We start from the raw sequence: 19,230 nt of genomic DNA on the forward strand, positions 1-19,230 counted from the left end.
CAACAGCTGAAATGAAAACAAGGAAAATCAGAAGATCTTTGGCTCCTTTCTACTCTTTACTGCAGTCCCCTGGTCCCACTTCGTGCAGACCCACCGAGCCTGGAAGTGACCCCTGGCCCAACCGTGGCTCTCAGGGTTTTTGTATCTCCAAATATTACTCCAAATGGGGTGATCTGGGGACTGTTGAGAGGCACCTGGCGCTGTTGGATGCTCCCACTTTCAAACGCTGGCAATTTTAAGGTGCGAGCAGTGGCACTGCTCACAGTGGGTTCCCCCTGCGTGTGCGTGTCCCTGGGGAAGGCGCTCCTGCAGGAACTACTTTAAAAGCCCCGCAGAGAGCCTGGACGAGCCCCCTGCTCTGACCCGCTGCACCCAGCGCTCACACATCCAAACTCAGAGCAACCCAGGGGCCGTGCCGCGCCAGCGGGCGATGCTGGGCACCCCCCGTGTGACGGGGTGCCACTTCCAAGTGACACACAAAAAGCGCTGTCCCACGCGTGTCTTCAAAGCCCTCGGGGCGCTTCCTCGCAGCGATCCCCCCGCGCCCGGCTCCCGCAGCCGCTGCGGGCGGGGGCTGCGGGCGGCTCCGCGGGCGGGGGCTGCAGGCGGGGGCTGCGGGCGGCTCCGCCCCGGCGCTCCGCGCTCCCCGCCCCGCCGGCCGCCCGGCTCCCGCCGCCGCGCCTGCTGCATGCTCGGTGCTCAGCCCCAGCCGGAGGTGGAAGATGGCGGAGCCGGGGCCGGATTGCGGCTCTCTGCTCGACGAGGATCTCTCCTCCTTCGTCTTCAGTTACCTAGCTGACAGCCAGGTAGGCAGCGCGGGGGGGAGCTCTGCTGCGCGGCTCCCCGGCGCGCCGCAGCCGGAGCGGGGGGAGCGGACGGACCCCCCCGCTGCTTGCCGGGGCACCCCGGGGAAGAGCCGGTGCTGCCGGATGGTGCTGGGGTGCGGGGCCCCGCTCGTCCGCCCTGTGCTCCGGGGGTGTGCGGCGGTGCCGTTCTCCCCCCGGCTGCGGAGCCGGCCGCCCGCGGGGCTGTGCGCGCCCCTCCCGGGGCTCCCGGGCGGCCGCAGCCCCGCAGCCCCGCCGGCGCTTTCAGCACCACTCGCACGTGGACTCCCGCGCCCCCCCATTCCCCCATCGGCCGGCAGTTCGGGGGGGACAGGGGACAAGTTGATGGGTTGCGGTACCGAGCCACCCCCCCGGTTGTTAGGGCTCCCCCGAAGGTGGGGAGGGGGCGGCGCGGTGCGGGCGGTGGGGGGNCCGCAGGGGGCTGCGCGGTGGGGGCTGACAGAGCCGGGCTGTGGGATGAGTCATGCCGAGCGTCAATTCCACGCATACGGGCTGGGATCTTGGGGGATGGAGGTTTGGGGAGGGGGGGTGCGACAGCGACGGGGGTCTCGGTGCTGCGAGTCGCCGGCTCCAAAATGTGGATGGGCTGTGTTTTGGACGGAGCTGGGTATTAAAATCAGATTAAGGCTCCTTGGCAGCTCCGGCGGGATCACGAGAGCGAGCCGTGCTGGCTATAGGGCTCGCATGCTTTTCCATTTTGGGGGCTGCAAGAGAGGCGCTATACAATAAACCGGGCAGGAGCCGGAGCCGGGGCTGAGCCCGAGCACGGCCGCGCATTTCGCAGTCGGCTCGATGAGGCTGCTGCAAGTGGGAAGAGTTTTCTGTAGTTATTTATCATCCCCTCGACCCTTCACTTTCATAACCACGGATTACAAAATAGCTCAGATTGTGAAGCGAGCGCATTCATCCCAACCCTTGCTCTCTCACCAGTTCAGCCCCGCGATTGCAAACAGCCCGGGAGCGTGTGTGTTTGTGGGGAACAGCACCAGGGGCTAATCCTGCCGCCGTTTGGGTTCAAAACAAACACGGGCTCGAGACCTGGTAAATCAGATTTGCCCGCGGTGCGTGTGCCAGACAGAACCAGGCAGGGCTTGCCACCAGCCAGATTGATGTAGTCCCGGCACCTCTGCTCGCCTGCACCAGCGCCAGAGCGCTCCGGCTTGGCACGGGACCGGGCGGCTTCAGGGGGCAGAGCAGGGGGGAGGCAGCCTGGCTGCTTAACCGAGAGCTGCTGACAGGTTGATTACAGCAGAAGGGTCAGGAAGGGTGAGAAGTGGGCCGAGATTTTGTAAGCACTTTGTGGGATTTTTCCATTTTGTTGTTGCTGAGGGAGCCATTGGAAGAGAGGAGGCTGGTTGTGTGGGACACTGTCCCCTGAGTGGGCTGCGTGTATGGGATGCCATCCCCTGGCAGTATGGCACGAAGGCTGCAGCTCCCACCAGCCCCACTGCTCCCTGAGCAGGTGAAAGTTCCTGGCTCCACTTCCCTATAATAACCCTCCTGTTCTCCATGTGTTAATCATGACATGAAAAGCCCTTATGGTTGCAGCATGTGCCTGGAGGCTTGTTTCTCTTTTTCTTTGCTTTTTGGTCAGCATTTGATGAGCCGATTTAAGAATCTTATTCCAAAAAGCGACTGCTAAGGGAGGGGGAAAAAAAAAATCCTACGAATTGTCATCCTTCTCTGGTGCAAGCCCACCATGTTGTGAATATTCCCTGGAAAATTTGGAACTGTGAAATGGCCTGTGCTGAAATGAGACTATGTTGATGAAACGTAGTTAGCTGTGTCCCCTGTTTTCTCTCCCTGTCCCCGGCGTGCTCTCTGCTGGAGGGAGCAGCACAGGTAGCGCTGCTCTGAAATCTGCAGGTGTGGGAGGAGAGGAGCAGCGAGGGCAGCGTTGCAGCTCGCTGCAGCTCCCGTGCAGCCCCTCTGTGCTCTCCATCCGGCGCCTGCTTTGGATAATTCCATTTCCTCTTCTGTCCCCACGTGCGCTGAGGGGCTCAGGGCTGCGATGGGAAGCAAAGAGAAGACGGAAAAAAGGAAGAAAAAACAGCCCCCCCCCAGCTATGATTTGCATGCGTTTGCTTAAGAGCCGCCTGAAGTTGTAAGCATGTGTTGTGCTTGTACCTTAACCTCTGATGAAACTGGGGGAAGGCTCCAGCCCTGGCTCTGTCACATGCTGCCTTCTAACTGGGAGCGGGAGGCGGGCCGGGCTGGCGCTGACGTCTCTCCCCATTACTACTGTACGAGCCTCTGCTTACAACTGGGTTACTGACTCCTCTTGGAGCCCCAAAGCTGCTGCCCGAGGAGCCCAGTGCCCCAGCACGGAGCAGGTTATGCCGAGAGGCTGCGCTGGCAGGAGCCAAGGGATGATGAATAGTGGCCGTTTTCCTTCGTGGAAATTTTGAGGAACTGGGACTCTCCTGCTCTCTCGCCCGTGCTTCTCCCCGTCCTTGCTTTTGCAAGAAAGGCACAGTTGGTGCAGGTGCCAGGTGATCCCTTCCCCTCCAGAGGAGGAATCCTGAGCAGGGCTCTCGGGGAAGGTTTGACAGGGGTATCTGCATCAGTCCCTTATTCATAAGGGTTTGTGCTGAGGGTGCCAGCTAACCTCTATTTACATATCGAGGACAGCGATGATTCACGTGGTACCTGCATTGCTACAGAAAGAAAATCAGGGTTTTTCACTTGATATCTGCCTTTCTCCTGCCAACTCCTTTTTTTCTGGTTTTTTCCCTATTTTTTTCTAACAAAAAAAAAAAAAAAAAAAGTGATTTTGTTCTGCTGTGCCTCAAAATGTGTCATTTCTGGGCCTGCTTAATCCATTTTGTGCAATTCTGCTGCTCAGAGGTATGAAGCTGGTTGTAGCTGGTTCATCTGCTGGCACCAGGCACTGGGAAGTGCCAGCCAGGCAGCTCTGCTGAGAGCACCACGGAGCAGCTCTCAGCATCCCTGCGAGAAGCTGGAGCACTGTGCCTCTAACGGCTTCAATTCGTTTAAAAACCCCAAACAAAGTGCAGCAGGGGGGGAAAAAATAATAAAAAAAAACCCAGGCTGCTTCTCAGAGGGATGTTTAAAGATCACATGAACTGAAATACAATATTCCCTCTTTAACTTCCCAGCCTCCTGCTAACAGCTTAATCCATCGATGAGTGCAGGAGGCACAGCGAGCCCGCGCTGGGTTGGCGTTTCTAGTGCTGAGGTGGGGATGCAACTCTAATTTCTGATAGTCCTCACTGAGCTGACCGATATCCTGCTCTTTCTGTGGCTTTTCTCGTGAAGATTTGAGGTGGGTTTGGACAATGGACAGCCCGAGGGCCTGTGCAAAATGCATCCTCAGCTGCATTGCTGCAGCGTGGGTCGAAGGGCTGCTGCAGTGGCAGGGCTGGAGGAGGCTGAAGTTTTCTGGGAAGCAGGGTGGCTGTGTCCTGGTGGCTGTGCTGGAGCTAGGGGTGCTGGTGGCTGTCCCCACCACAGCAGAGGCTGCAGAGGCTGGCGAGCACAGCAGAGTCTGAGCTGAGCCAGGAGAGAGAGAGCAGCCGGAGGGAGAGGAGGGCTGGGCTGGAACCTGCCCCTCAGAGCCTCCCCCCACACCTGCCTGCTTCCCCCCGGGGTTCTGACCTGTGTTCCCCACCCCAGGGGTGCCCCACGCCGGGGCTTTTCCCCCACCTGCCTGCCTGCACATCCCTGCCCCGCTCTCATGCCATAATGGAAAGGCACCTCTCCAACAGGTGAATAATTAAGGGCTCAACGAGGGCCTCCAGCAAAGGGAGCTTTGTGAGGGAGAGGGATCTCTCTCACATTAACCTTTCCAATGTCAAAAGCCTTTTTGTAGGGAGGAACTCCACTTACACGAGCTCTTTGGCACGGTTGGCTGTCTAATTAAAAATGCTCTGGGAATGCCCTTTCCAACCCCAAACTCCTGTTTTTGGGGAATGGGTCCAATGTCTCTGGTGCAGGGCTGGGGACAGGGATGGCACAGGCTGGCTCCTGGCAGATGGTTTGTTGTGGTGCCAAGGGCAGGAGCCCACCAGGCTCTGAGATCCCCTTTGGTGGGGCTGGGGGCTGTGGCAGGATGTGGGAGCTGCAGTGCTGTAGTGACGGGACAGGGAGAATGGATTCAAGCTGAGACAGAGCAGGGTTACAGGAGACACTAGGAAACAATTCTTCCCTGTGAAGGTGGGAAGGCCTTGGCACAGGGTGCCCAGAGAAGCTGTGGCTGCCCCTGGATCGCTGGAAGTGTCCAAGGCCAGGCTGGAAGGCGTCCCTGCCCATGGCGGGGGGTGGAATAAATGAGCTTTAAAGTGTCTTCCAACCCAAACAACTCTATGATCCCATGAAGGACATGTTTCCCCCTGGCCAGCATGTGCCAGCACCATGGAGGCTTGGGGACATCCCCGGGCTGGGGCAGAGGCATTGAGCAGGGCCAGTCTGTGCTGCTGCTGCCAAATGCCACCACCGAAGCCACCACTTCTGCGTGCCCACGGCTCTGGGGAGATGCTGTCACCGGGGCAGGGGGCACTGTCCCCGTGGGGCTCTGCAGCCCTGGCTCTCAGGGAAGGGAAGGCTGTCCCCAGAGACGCGGCTCCAGTGGGACCACGCGTGTGGCGCTGGTCGGCCGCCACCGCGGAGCCGGGCCGCGAGGTGCTGGCAGGGCCTCGGCTGCAGACACGTTTGCCGGAGGAATCGGCTTCAGGCTCCCGCAGCTGAGCCCTGCTCCATGGCAACCCGGCGCGGGCTTATATTTCTCGTGACTGCTTGGCAGCCTGAAGTGATTTAGCAGGGGGGAACTCTGTCCGCGCCGGAGCCGCCGCCAGCGCGGCCGTGCCGCGGTGACCGCCACGCTCCGGCCGTGTGGGGCTCCAGCGCCCGGCCCACAGCCCAGGAGCGGGCAGGATCCCACCTCCTGCTGCCTGCAGAGCCACCTTCTCGCCCGGACAAGGATGTTTTAAGGTGCCTGTGCTTGTAGTAAGGAGGCAGGGACTAAAGGTTGAAGTTAATGGGGCGGGTGGTCAGGTGAGGTAGTGACCTACTTCCAGGGGCACGGGCACCGTAGGCACTGCGTGATGGTCCAGCCAATGTGTTTCCCTTCCCTTATCGCTCGGCCATTCTGCTTTTCAGCACTTTTCCTGAACTCTGGCTTACAAATTATTATTTATTTATTTATGGTGGTTGGTTTTTTTTTTTTTTTTTTTTCCGTTTTCTTTCAATAACGGGAGCTTCCGAGAAACGCCGAAGGACTTTGCACAGATCTGGCTGCGCTCAGGGCCTCGTCAGCCCTGTCCTCATCCAGCCCCGTCTCACTGCACTTCCCCACGTGGAGGCAACAGCCAAGGCCGAGCTGCTGCATTAAACCAGTTCACTTCTGAATTAACACGGAAAGAAAAGTAAAAGCTGGAAATCTCCTTTGGCCCTGGAAGATCTGGAGCCCGTTGGGGGTGGGGTTCTTCATGTGGCAAGCTGGTATCTGCTGGTGGGGGCTGTGGAGGGGCCGTGGCAGCCCTGGGGACACGGCCCCATGCAGTAGCCAGAGTAACCTTTGATCTCCCAGCAGCAATGTGGGGCTAAGGGAAAATACTTCCCTTATCTCACATCCCAGTGTCCCGAGGCAAAGCCGGCAGGCATGGGAGCTGGGTGGGCACCCCAGCACCAGGAGCTTCCCTGGAGGGAGCATGATGATGCTGAAGGGTGCCAGGAGCTTTTTCCATCTGTGTCCCCTCCGTCCCCATGGCCCCCTGCCCACCCAGATGGGGACAAAGGCAGGAGAGCCCATGGAGGGCTGATGTGACACTTCTCCCCTCCCCTGGGATGAGCAGTACATGCTTTATATGGATGTTTTTGTGCTGAGGTGGCGCCTCCAGCTCTTGCAGGGACTCCAGTTGCAGGGCAGCAGCATATCTTTACTGAGATGCATTTTCTGAATTCTTCCTGTGCGCCCTGCGGCCGGGGCAGCACCGCAGCCCCTCTGCTGAGCCAGCCACGCCAGGCCCCTCGGTTCCTGTTTCATTTTGCTGCCATTTGGCTCAGAGAGCAGCAGCTCAGCACTGCTGTCCCTTCTGCTCCCCGCTTTGTCTGGGGGGGCTGCAAGACACGCTGTGTCCCCAGCATATGGGGGGACGGTGTGGGAAGTGTCATCCTTTCACCCCCGCTGCCAAAAGCTGCCTTCCCCACCTATTCCCCGAGGAACCCTCATTTCCTAATTTTCATGGACGTCAAGAGCAAGGAAATCCTGTGGCGAGGGCCGAGCGTCCTGGCCGGGGCTGTGAGCTGAGCTGGGGCAGCCTGGGATGGAAGGAAGCCCAGCTGCTTCTCTTCATGTTTGTTCTCCTCCCTCCTGCGCCCTGCAAGGGGGGATGTGGCTTTCACAAGTGACAGCTGGGGACCTGGCTGTCCTGCCACGAGGTGACCCACGGCTGGAGCAGCCCCAGCTGTCCCTGGGGGTGCAGCATTTTTGCTGAACGTTTTTTAGCCAAGTTCCTAGGTAGGAGGGAGTCGTGTTGTTATTTTTTCATGAAGAAAGTGCATCTGTAGCTGCAGGGTGTTCAGGAGCCTGCCATGACCCCTTGCATGCATGCAGGACTGGCACACTGGGCTGCAGCCGGGCTGGCTTGGAGCTGAGACCAGCACTGGTCACCCCGAGGCCATGGCTGGGCACGTGCCAGGGTGACAGCCAGGAGCTGGAGGTGACAAACACGGCACTCACAGCTCTCTGGAAGGAATAAGCAGGGCCAGCCTCTGGCGCTCTTTCCCCTGCAGAGGCCAATCCCTCTGCCAGCACGGTGTGGTGACACCGGTGGGCACAGAGCTGGTGGCCGTGGTCCTTTGCTCCACGTGTGCTGCCAGGCAGAACCCACACTCCTGGGCTGGGAGCAGGGCCAGATCCCACTGCCCGTGTGTGGGACCGGGGCTTGCAGGCAGAGCTGGCCAGGGGCTCACCTTGGCTGGTGCCAGGTGAGCTGCCAGCCCCCGCTCCTGCCACGCACAGGCTGCTCACTAGGCACCAGCACGGCGGGGCTGAACTTTGTCCAGCTTCAGTCCTGATTTCTTGGCACCTTCCCTGCCTCGCTGCAAATGTTTGCATCTTCCACTGCCCTTGGCTTCCAGCTAATTAAACTTTGCATTCCTGTTGGCTCCCTGCAAACCGAGGCTGCTTCCCTTTGCCCCGGGCTGGGGGACCTGCGGCTCTGCCTGTGCCAGGTGTGTGTGGCTCAGGGCCGCCTTCCTGCATCTTCGTGGCAGGAGGATTTTCAAAGCTCCCCTCCAACAGCATCAGCCCCAGAGCTCTGCACAGCTGGAGATTTAAACCACCAGCATCGTTTCTCCTTTTGAGCAGTCTTGCACACAGTCACGACCAAACCGTGCTGATAATGAAAAGAAAAAAAAAACGCAATTTTTTTTTCTTAAAAAGGAAGTTTCTGTTTCTGTGTGGGCCCCACAGGGAGGCTGGCGCATGCGGGTTTCGAGTGCTAGAACCCATTTCCCAGGTAACAGAACTCCAGCCTGTGAGAACTGTGTGGTTTTCTCAGGCTGAAAGGTTGGACGGTATTTGAGCTGCTTTTTTTTTTCCTTGTTGCCGTGTCCTTTTAAGAAGGAATAAGTATGTCTATTTATATGTATTTTGAAAATGAAAGCACGTGGCCCGTGTCCCCAGAAACCCTCACGGTACATGTTATCACCCAGCTCTGGGGGGGACACTGCTATGCTGGTGACCACCCCCAGCCCACCCCAGCAGCAGAACTGGGGAGCAGCCCCTGGAGCTTGGGGTGAGCTGTGGTAGGTGCAGAACACTCTCCTGGGAATCCTCCATGGGACCAGAGGCTTTGGGATGTGGAAGTGGATGCAGCAGGAAGGAAGTTGGTGGCTGAGAGGAGAGCGATGTCATGGGGGGAATGTTGGGACAGCATGGGTGGGAAGGGCTGGAGCTGCTCACTTCCTTTACTCTTGTTGTCTCCTCCTGCCCATGCTTTGAGTGGTGCTGCCTGGCCTGCCTGCAGTGCTGGCTTCTTCCTTCCTCTGCCAGGGCATGTGGGATGCAGAGTGGTTTCTCTGGGGAGAACTGAGGGTCTGCCTGCCCTGGCTGCCTCCTCTCAGTGTCCACCAGTGCCCGCTGCCCAGAGGAGCTGCAAACCCATCTGCACATCCAGCTGAGTCAAAAATACATGAAAGGCAGATTATCAGGGGGAAACTGTCCTCATCTCTGCCGCTCACTTATGGCAGTGCAAGGACCTGGAAATACAGCTTTCAAGTTTCTCTCTGTATTTATGTAACCCAAACGAACTCTTTTTTGGAAAGAGCCACTCTGTCTCATTTAGATACCTAAATATAGCAGCCTCTCTGGAGGGAGGATTAGCCTGCTAGTGCCCTGGCGGGTATGGGACCTTTGTGCATGGCTGTTATGGGGAGTTTGAGCCTCATTCAGTGGGGCCTGGGGGGATTATTCCCCTTGCCATTATCAGGGTGGGCTTGCAGTGTTCTGGGTCAGCGAGGAGGTCATGGCAGTGACCGGGTTGGGAAGCACAAACCTGTGGACTGCAGGGTTTTTTCTAAATGTCTCGATGCCTTTTGAGGCCAGGGCCCTTCTATGCCCAAACATGCTGTTTGTTACTGTGCCACCACCTCCCTGTGCAGGGAGGATCTGTGCTCCAAAGCACTGAAGCAGAGCTGAGCTATGGGGTGAAACCTCCACGTCCAGCCCTGCCAAAGGGCCCCGTGGGGCTGCAGCACCTCGGGCTGATCAGTCAGGGCTGTTGGGGATGAATCACCCCCACAACGTGGCACTGGGTGGAAAGGCAGGGAAGTGCAAGGGTCCTTCTGCCTGTAGGTGCACCTCAGGTAAGGTGCACCAAGGGAAAGGTGTGGGACCAAGCCGTTGAAATGCCAGGCTGAGAGACACCTCACATGTGCCATTTCCCTTTGCCAGGGATATTCAGGGACGCCCACCCTCCTGGGCACCAAGGCCTGCACACTTCTCTGAGATGCAGGTGTTAGAAGAATCTGGGCACTGTGCACATCCCATGGACCCACTTCTGCTTCTTCACACGCACCAGAGCTCTTTGCCTTTGGAGAGCACAAGAGATGGGTCTGACCATGTGGTGGGGAGCTCTCATGCACCCCTGGCACCTTGCACTAAGCGTTGCACCTTGCACCAAGCATTGACGGGAGCTGAGTTTCTCAGCAGTGCACAGGGTGACCTTTGCTTTTGTCTTGTAACATTTCCAACTGCCCTGCAAGCGAGGGTGCCATGTGTCACTTCCAAGGAAGTGGGGGATGGCTGTGTGTGTGTGCTGGTGTCCCAGGGACTTGGTGACACATGCTGCAGGAGTCTCTGCAGCTGGCTCATTTTAAGAGTGTGGAGAGGACACCCTTGTGTTTCCCTCTGCTCCTGCCTGCTTTGCAGTGCTGACACAAGAGCAGCTCCCTGGCCTGGGGCTGCTGCAGGGGCTCCTTGGGACTGGGAGACACACAGGAGCCACCTTGTGTTTTCTGCAGAAAAGCAGAGGGTCCCTCAGCTGTTTGAGCACTGCCTCTGTGCCTTTGATGTGCTTTTGGCTCTGCCTCCCTGCACACCTCATCCCCCCGCTGCCCATCCTTGCTCCTCCCTGTGCCCCGTGCCCAGCTCAGAGCTGCGCAGCCTGTGGTGTGCCGGCTCCTCTGCCATCCCCCTGGGGCAGCAGCCACCTGGCTAAACCCTGGGACCCCGGGGATGTGTCAGTGAACACCTGCACGCTGGCTTCACACAGTGCCCTTGGACAACCTTGCGAGCCCCGCTGCCGTGTCCCCTCAGCTGCCGGTGCACCGCAGGGACAGGCAGGTCCTGTTTGGGCACTGCCTTACTCAGGTGGGTGTTGTTCAACCCTAGCAGGGTACAGGTGAAACGGAGAAGGCAGAGGAAGTAGAAAAGGAGGAGGTGGAACGGTGGGCTCCATGGGGAGGGCTCGCAGTGTCCCCAGGATCCCCGAGCTCCTGGCAGATGGCTGCAGCCCTCCCGCCCTGCTCCGAGGAATACAAATGTGCGGCAGATACGGTTACCCGGCCCGGCAGCGGTGTTGGCTTTCATCTAGATCGATATCCCTGCCGGCCTGCGTCTGCGGGAGCGCTCAGCTGGCAGCACAGGCCTGTCCAGGAGCAGACACCCGCCGAGGCTCTGCAGCCCCTGCCCGTCCGTGTGTCCGGCTGCCTCGGCGTGGAGGCAGCGCCGCTTTCGTGCTGTCCGGCTCCGTCATGCGTAAAATGTAATAAATAGGGCCATAAGCCTTTTACAAAGTCTATTTCCACTCTTGGATCCGGGATTTAATGCATGGCTGCTTAGAGAGGCTGAGGATTTCAGGGGTCAGCAAGGCTAATTGCACTGCTGGAATAAAAGGGTGCGTGGTGAGGATCCTGCCCGCAGGCGGGAGCGGGTGCCGGGGGTCTCAGCCCCCTGTCCGCTGCTCTGGCCCTGTGTGCTCCCTGCCAGCAGCCCGGGAATGCCACGGCCACGTGTGGCAGCTTGGCGAGGGCTGGGGTCCCCAGGGAGGTCTCTTGGGGCCCGGGAGGCTGAGCCAGCTGGGGAGTCACATGCTGCAGGTGTTCGGTTCCCTGCTGCTCCGTGGTGTCTGTGTGTGTCTGCCCAGGCACGGCTGGCTGGAGCACTTGATCTTAGATTACCTGTAAGCCAGGGAAAGCCTCTGCGGGGCCAAGGGCCAGTGAGGATCAGGGCTGTCCCGGTGCCAGCTCAGCCCCAGCCTGCAGCATCTCCTTCAGCTGCAGAGAGGAGCTGGGTACCATCCTGCCAGGCTGTGCCAGTGGGCCCTGATGCCACAAACTGGGATGTGAACAGATGTGTGTTCTGTGCCAGGGAGACAGCCCCACTGGGAATGGAAAAGCACTGCTGGGGGAGAGACCTGAATGGGGGATGCTCCAGTGCTGGGTGTGCTGGGACTGGGAACAGGACCTGGACAGAGCTTTCCTGGAGGTGCCAGGGAGGGGCTGATGGGATGTGCAGGCTCTGCATCACCAGAACAACCGGCAGCCACCCGCGCCCTGTAAGGAGGGGGACCCAGATGCCCCGAGGCTGCCGGGCGTGCGCCCTGTGCCAGCCGCTCGCTCTTGCGGGGCTGGCAGGGCTGTGCCGCCGGCCACGGCAGACGGAGGACGCCAGCTCCGCTCAGTGACTTCGCTGGCTGATCCCGTCATCTCCATCTCGCGCCAAGTGCTGAAGTCGCCATGGAAACCGGCATGGCAGCAGCCTCGCCAGCATCCTCACTCCCAGCGCCCGGCCGGTGCCACGCCGGTGGCGAGTGACCCGTGGCAGCCTCGGCCACCGCTGCTGTCCCCGTTCCTCGAGGGTGTCAGTCCCGCTGCTGGGCTCGGGGATGTGCACGGGGCCCTTCCCCGGAGCCACGGCAGGGCCTGATCCATTAGAGCTCCTCCATCCTGCAGAGCCTCGCAGGAAGCACAAAGCGAAAGCCCCAGAGTATTGCTATTAATAGTACCTGCTCAGAAAGTTATCTTTAGCTGCACTGCTCCCACCTTCATTCATAACAGCCATGGCACAGGCCTGACTCTTCACCCTGCTGCTGGAGTGGCTTTGAGGTAACCCCGGCATCCCCAAGTCCCCCACTCACCTGGGCTTCCACCACTCAGCAGCCTTTCCTCTGCCTGTGGGGAGGGATGGGCTGCAAACCTTTCCCTGTAGTGGGAAATAGAGCTGGATTTCTTTTCCAGGGTTCATTTTTCTGTGGTGACCGTAACTCTGAACTCTGCTTGGCTTTGCCTCTCCTCCCACGTCGCTCCTGTGCAGCAGGGCTGTGTGTTGCCAAAGGCTTTCTCCCTGGAGCATCCCTGCTGGAAGTCCACTCTGGTGCTGGGATTTTGCTTGATCAGTGGAGGAGGCAGTGCATGAAGTCGACTGTTGGGGATGGAGTATTTTCCACTTGTATTTCAGTGGGTGTTTTCATAGGTTTCAAGCTGTGGTCCACCCTTCCCAGCATCTTTCATCTCCGGAGCTCACACAGCTCCTGGGAGGGTGCAGGGCTTTGAAAGGGCTTTGAGGATTCAAGGGCTCATCCCACTGCTTTGAGGCAGCATCTCCCACCGTTGCCAGGGAAAGGCCTGTTTCTCCTATTCTTGAACTCGGCAGTCACCGAGTTCCTCAGGTTCCTGGGTTAATCTGTTCCTGCCTTTAATGAGCTGCCTCATTAAAGTGTTTTTCCCTAATAACCAACCCTCCGGGCTGGGTGATGTTCAGCTGCAGACAACTGGAGACCTGTAGGCTGCAAAGGGCTGTTCAGGCTGTGTGTGGGGTGCAGGATGAGCATCATCCCTCTTCTCCCACATGGTGCCAAAAAGGCTGTGAAGGGAGCAGCTCAAAGCACCTCAAATCTGCCTCTCCTGGGCTCCAGCACCAGATCTACTGCACCCACAAACTACAGGGCAAGCTGTACTGAGGGTGGCATCTGCCCTTGGGGTGCAGCAAACTGGGGATACTGGGACTAACCCATCCTGCTGCAGAGTCTTCCTACAAAATGTTCTTACCCAGAGGTGTGCAGCACAGGGGTTGGACATCGCCCTAGGAGCCAAACCTGTGGGTGCATGCCTGCACCCCTTGGGCTGGGAGGCATCTGCCCAGCCCTAATGAGGGGGTTTGAGCTGCTTGCCTTGGTGCCTGGGAGCTGATCTGGCTGGTTTGGATAAATGGAAGTGGAAATCGCCCTCCTGGGGGCCTGCTCTGTGTGGAGGAGTGCACACACAGCTTGCAGCCGTGGCCTCCTGGGAGCATCCATCCTGCAGGCATCTGTCTCACCTGGTCCCCTTGTGCTGCAGGCATCTGTCCCACCTGGTGGCTTTGTGGTGGCTGCTCTGGGCGAGCAGGAGGAAGGGTGGAAGCCCTTGGAGCCGTGGCTCCAAAAGAGCAGCTTCAGCAGAGCCTCTGGTGAGGCGGCAGCTGCCACAGCCCCTGTCCCCAGGCCGTGGTTTTTAGGGTGTCAATGATGCAAGGCAGGAAGGTGCCTGCTTCTGGGGCTGCTCCATTTATATTTAGCTGACCCAGTTGCTGAGCGGGGGCTGCTGGTCCCTCCTGGTGCTGCACTTGGGGTGCTGTGATGGAATGCAGGAGCAGCATCCGGCTGGGAGCACAGGGCTGGGCTGCATCCTGCATCCCTGCAGCCTGCATCCCTGCATCCTGCATCCCTGCAGCCTGCAGCCTACTCTGGAAGGGCTGGACTGTGCTGGCACCCACCCTGCATCCTGCCAGCCCCTCAGCCACCCTCCCAGCCTCCCCCATCCAGCAGCACCCCAGATTTCCCCAGGGAAGGAGGAGCTGTGGTGCCCCAGCAGAGTTGGAGAGGCAGCAATTGCTGCTGCAGGGAGCAGCCTGAGGTTGTGCACAGCCGGAGGCAGGAGCAGGCACTGCTCCAGCCCCGCTCCTGGAGCCATCCCATGGGCTTCTCCTGCCTCTCCATCCTCAGCTCACCCCGGCAGCATCCTGCTGCTGTCTGCGGTGGGTGCTGCCGGTGTGTGAGGGGCTTCAGGGAACTCCTGGAAAGCGCTGGGCTGCCAAAACACATCCTCTCAGTGCCAAGCACCTGCGAGGCAGCTGCTTCCCCAGGGCAGGAAGGAGATAAAAAGAAAATCTCTTTCAAAGGCAGGGTGGCCTCCTCCCCAGGATCAGGGCGTGTGGCCAGGATGCCTTCCCGAAAAGAGCCACAATCCCTGCGTAGTGAGGGGCTGGAGGGGACATGGTGTTCCCATCCTGGTGTCCCTGTGGCTGCGTGTTTCCAGGGCTGTTGTGGTTGGCACACCTGGAGAAAGGCGAGTCCCCAAGGCAGGTCAGAGCAAAGCACTTGCTGCGGAAAGGGAAATTAATTATGGGCACTTTGCTGCGCTCCAAGTGACTGCAAAGGCTGATGTTTCTCCTGTTGGCCCATAAACTAATTGTAACGGCAAAACCTCAACAAAAGCCAGGCTCTTAAATGCTTTCTTAATTAATAATTCTCAATAATCACTTGACGTCAATGACCAATTGAAACTTTGGAGAAGGGAAGTTGTTGCTGAGTGCCCGGTACCTTTGCTCCTCCAGTCGCTGCAGCTCTGATGAATCCTGCAGAAAAGCACCGGGAAGGCCAAGCCCGATGTTTTTAAAGGAAAACATTAAGCAGGAAAAACGTGAATATTCACGTGAGTGTCCACAGGGACAAGAGCAGGGAAGCTGAGCAGTCACTTGGCTCTGCTGCTCCCTGCTGAGCAGCCAGCAAGGGATGGCAATGCAGGCACCCAGAGGGGTGGCACCCAGGGGTGTCCCCTTCCTGTCCCTCTGGTGTGCTGGGCCCCCAGGGACAGCACGAGTGGAAAGGAATCTTTTCAGGGAGTCCATATTCCTGGGGTCTTTAAGGTCCTGCTGAATGTCCTGTCCCATGGAGGGTCCTTGGTTTGTCATGTGCCTCCTTCTCCTCCTTCTCTTTCTCCTCCTTCTTCCCACAGCCTGTCTGAGGTCAGCATCTCCCAGCTCGGCCCTGCCAGGCCTGAAAGCATCACCAGCTGGATTTTATTGGGTGGGACTTGAGTGGTCCCCAGTCCATCTACTGTTAAGTGGAGCCTCTGGAAAGCTGCCATTCATCTCCCTGCAGTGCTGGTGGCTGCAGCACAGTGCTGGGAGGGTTAATGTCCTCCTCCTCCTCCTTCTTCTCCTCCTCCTCCTCCTTCTCTCAGCTTCACAGCCATCTTAAAACTGCTGGAGCCAGGGCTGTGCACTCACTCCCTGCTCCCACTCCTTTTACAGTATGGGCTGGCTGGCCAGGGAGCCCGGCCTGCTCCTCCATCCATCCAGCTCTTTTCCTTCTTTGGATGTGCCCTGCTCCGGCTGTCTGGGCACTGCCTCCCCCCACGGGACCCGTGCCCCTGGCGAGGGGCGATGGCCAGGGCCAGGGGCTGCCATGGCTGGCTCAGCAGTGCCAGGGTGAGATTTTTTGCCCACGTTTCTCCAGGGCAGCGCTGGGTGTCTGCCAGGGTAGATGCCAGCAGCTCCCGGGCACCGATGGCACTGAGTGAGCACTTTATACCTGCACATCCCTTGGTGGGCACTGGGAAAATCCTCCCGCAGGAAAGGTGGGAGAGGGTCACAGCTGGCAGCCAGAGGAGCATGAGGAGCGTGGCAGAGGGAGCAAGGAGCTTTGTGGCACAGTATCCCATCCCAGATGGGCACAGCCTGCTCCCAGCAGGGCAGCAGCACTCCTGCAGTGGGGAAAAGCAGTGGGAGCCCTCCAGTGCAGGCAGCAGAGAGGGCAGAGCCTCAGGCAGGCAGGCTCTGCTCCCCACTGAGCTCTTCCCCTGCCTGTCACCCCTCACAGCTGGCCTCGGGCTCCCAGGGGTGTTGCTGGCGGCCGTGGGAGAGTGGCTGAGCCTGTGCTGGTGGCCAGGCACAGCCCCAGCCCTGTGTGTGTCAGGACAGCAGCAGCACGTGCTCCTGCCTCTGTACCCCAGTGTGGCCTCTTACCCAAATACCAGCCACTGCCCAAGGGTTTGTGCCCCTCCTGGTCTGGGGGAAAGCAGGGGAAAGGCCTCTGGGGCTGAGGGGGAGGCAGAAACAGGGTGTCCCTGTGTCCCCTCTGTGCTGCTTCAGCAGATGTCAGCACAGGGAGAGGAGCAGGTCACCCAGGGATCACATCTGGGGATTTTTTTGGTTGCTGAAAGTGCGTGCATAGGATGGTGCCTGGAAAGGGAATGAGGGGAGAAGGGGGAGCAGCCCCAAAAGTTTTGGTCCCCGTGGGTCAGTGGCAGGAGCAGTGGGGACACCCTGTGGGGGTCAAGGACCTGTCATTCCAAGTGGCTTTTTCACGAGCCTGGTGCCTGGTCCTGCCTGTCCCTGTGTGGGAACAGCAGCCTGAGATCCCTTGTGTCCCTGGTGTCCCTGCAGCCACCAGGCTCACAGCAGGGACTGTCACCTCTGTCCCTGTTGGGGGATGCTCCTGGGGCTGTGTCCCACCCTGCAGTGCCCAGGTGTGACAGGGTGGGTGTGCAGCGGGAGTGCCAGGCAAGTTCCCAGTCCCCTCCCAAGCAGGTGGCACAGTGAGCACCAGGCTGCTTCTGCTGCTGCCACCACTCCACCCCACTGTCCCCAAGGAGGATGAGGCAGCCCCAGCAGACCCCACAGCTTGGGAGACCCTTGAGAGGTCCCAGTAGCAGTGTGTGGGGCAGGACTGGTGCTGCTGTGGGTCCAGCTGCTCTCCAGCAGGGATGATGAATGGCTTAACCCTCTCCTGGCACTGCCAGCCTTCTGCTTGGCCACTGGGGTGGCACTGGGGGGAAGGCTGGGGAGCTGGGGGTGGTTCCTTTGGCCAGGCTGGGCAGGGGGCTGGCAGTGCTGGCCACCCAGGGAGCCCAGTGTGACCCAGCCAGGAGCCTGGGAGGCAGGGGGCATGGCAGCACAAGGAATGGCAACATGGGGGATGGCAGCAGGATGGGATGGAACAGGATGGGATGGCAGCAGGAAGGATGCAGCAGGATGGATGCAGTAGGATGGATGCAGCAGGATGGGATGAAACAGGATGGATGCAGCAGGATGGGATGGCAGCAGGAAGGATGCAGCAGGATGGGATGGAACAGGATGGATGCAGCAGGATGGGATGGCAGCAGGATGGGATGGAACAGGATGGATGCAGCAGGATGGGATGGCAGCAGGATGGATGCAGCAGGATGGGATGGCAGCAGGATGGATGCAGCAGGAGTGGGGGATGCTGTGAGTCCCAGCAGGGCCACAGCCCAGCCTGCCTGCCTGGCCAACCCTCCATCCCTCCTTTTCTCCCCTTTCTGCCAGCTGTGCTGATGGAGGCACACAGGCCTCCTGCCAAAGGATGGGTGGCTTTCCTGTGGCTTCCCTGCTGCCAGAGCACAGGGATGGCTCCTCACCCAAGCACCAGTGCCAGTGCTCAGCCTGGCTGCCCAGCCTGGCTGCACTTGCTGTCTCCCTGGCACTACAGGCAGGGGATTGTCTGCCAAGCACCGGGGTCACACCAGGATTTATCTCTGCTGCACATCTCAGAGGAGAGGACATGGAGGCACCCATGGCTCTCTGCCCCTCCTGTCTCTGTGCTCCAGCTGGGGCTGGTTTGCTTGAGGAAGATCCCTGATTTTGGCAGTGGGGAAGCTACAGGAAAGCCACCCATCCTTTGCCAGAAACCTGGGTACCACTCACCAGGAGCAGGGGCACCCCCTTCCCACCCAGGACCTGCTCAGGCCAGCACATGTAAACCCTTGTGGGATGCAGAGTGAGGGATTTGGACTCAGTCTCATCTCTCAGGAGACACCCAGAAAAGAGCCTTGTGGATTATTTTATGCTTTGCACCCCGTTTGTGCCAGTGTGAGCCTGTGGATGTGTCCAGGCAGCCCCGGGCATGGGTGAGGGGAGCAGCAGTGCAGCCCCTGGCTCCTCTCACACCAAAGCCAGCAGCTGCAGGATAATAAATGAGGAGTCTATATTTAGACCCTGTGTCTGGAGCAGCGTCACGGCCTTGCCAGAGGGTTTTACCATTCACCACAGGCAGGTTTCCCTGCTCCTCCAGCTCCATGCCACCTCTGCAGAAAAGCTCATCAAAGACATCCAGCTGGAAAAGCATCCTGAGCAGAAAAACTGATACCTGCACAAAATCTCAGCCGAGGGATGCCAGAGCAGAGCATTCCAGGGAGCCTTGGAAGGAGCTGGCTTGGGGCCCGTTTCGTTTGGCAAAAGCTTTGTTTTGTTGCACAGAATTTTGTAGTAAAGAAAACGGGGATGGAGCCATCCCTTGTGCCACCCCAGCCCCGAGTCAGCCCCTGTCCCAGCCCTGCTGCTGGTGCAGCCAGGACAGCTCTCACCCCCTGGAGCTGCTGATCCCTGTGGTCCCTGAACCCCCCCAGCAGCCTGGCTGTGCCACTGCAGCTGCCAGGAGCAGCTGGGGTGGGGAGGGGACAGTTCCTGATGGAGCTGGGGCTGCTGGCAGTGCCTGGGAATCCGTGCTGAAATTCCAGGAGAGGCTGGAGTGTTGTGCAGAGAGCCCTGTGCAGAGCCAGGCTCCCTCCCAGTGCTTTCCTGGCATCCCAGAGTGCCAGGCTGGGGCTGGCTTGGGAACGAGGGGATTTGCATGAAGATTCCTGGTGCACTCATCTGGGATTTTCCCCGTGTGTTGCAATGGCAGAGGATGTTGGGAACAGATGCTGTCCACTGCTGGCTCCTCCTGGCCTGGGGAGGGTTTCTCCAGGCACAGCCAAACACTGAGCCCTTGCCATGAGGTGTGAGTGGCAGAGGCAGCTGGTGACAGGAATGTGACCAGCTCTGCCCTGTCCTCTGTGCCACCAGGACTTTTTCCCTGAACCATTCCTTCCACAGGGTTCCTGCACCTCCCAGGGATGGGAAATGCCAGTGTGAGCACGGTGC

General features: G+C 59.2%; 1 protein-coding gene across 1 annotated transcript in view; it reads left to right on the plus strand.

Moving 5' to 3' along the window:
* Nucleotides 1–667: 667 nt before the first annotated feature.
* The window catches only part of PPARGC1B (PPARG coactivator 1 beta), a 42,959-nt gene continuing 24,396 nt past the window's right edge, over nucleotides 668–19,230 (plus strand). Inside the window, exon 1 of the mRNA XM_041489945.1 lies at nucleotides 668–806. Coding sequence (XP_041345879.1) covers nucleotides 723–806 — 84 coding nt within the window. The 5' untranslated portion in view covers nucleotides 668–722. The remainder of the gene's footprint in view (nucleotides 807–19,230) is intronic.

The sequence above is a fragment of the Pyrgilauda ruficollis genome, unplaced genomic scaffold, assembly GCF_017590135.1.
Source record: "Pyrgilauda ruficollis isolate IOZ18807 unplaced genomic scaffold, ASM1759013v1 scaffold97, whole genome shotgun sequence".
Classification (NCBI taxonomy): Eukaryota; Metazoa; Chordata; class Aves; order Passeriformes; family Passeridae; genus Pyrgilauda; species Pyrgilauda ruficollis.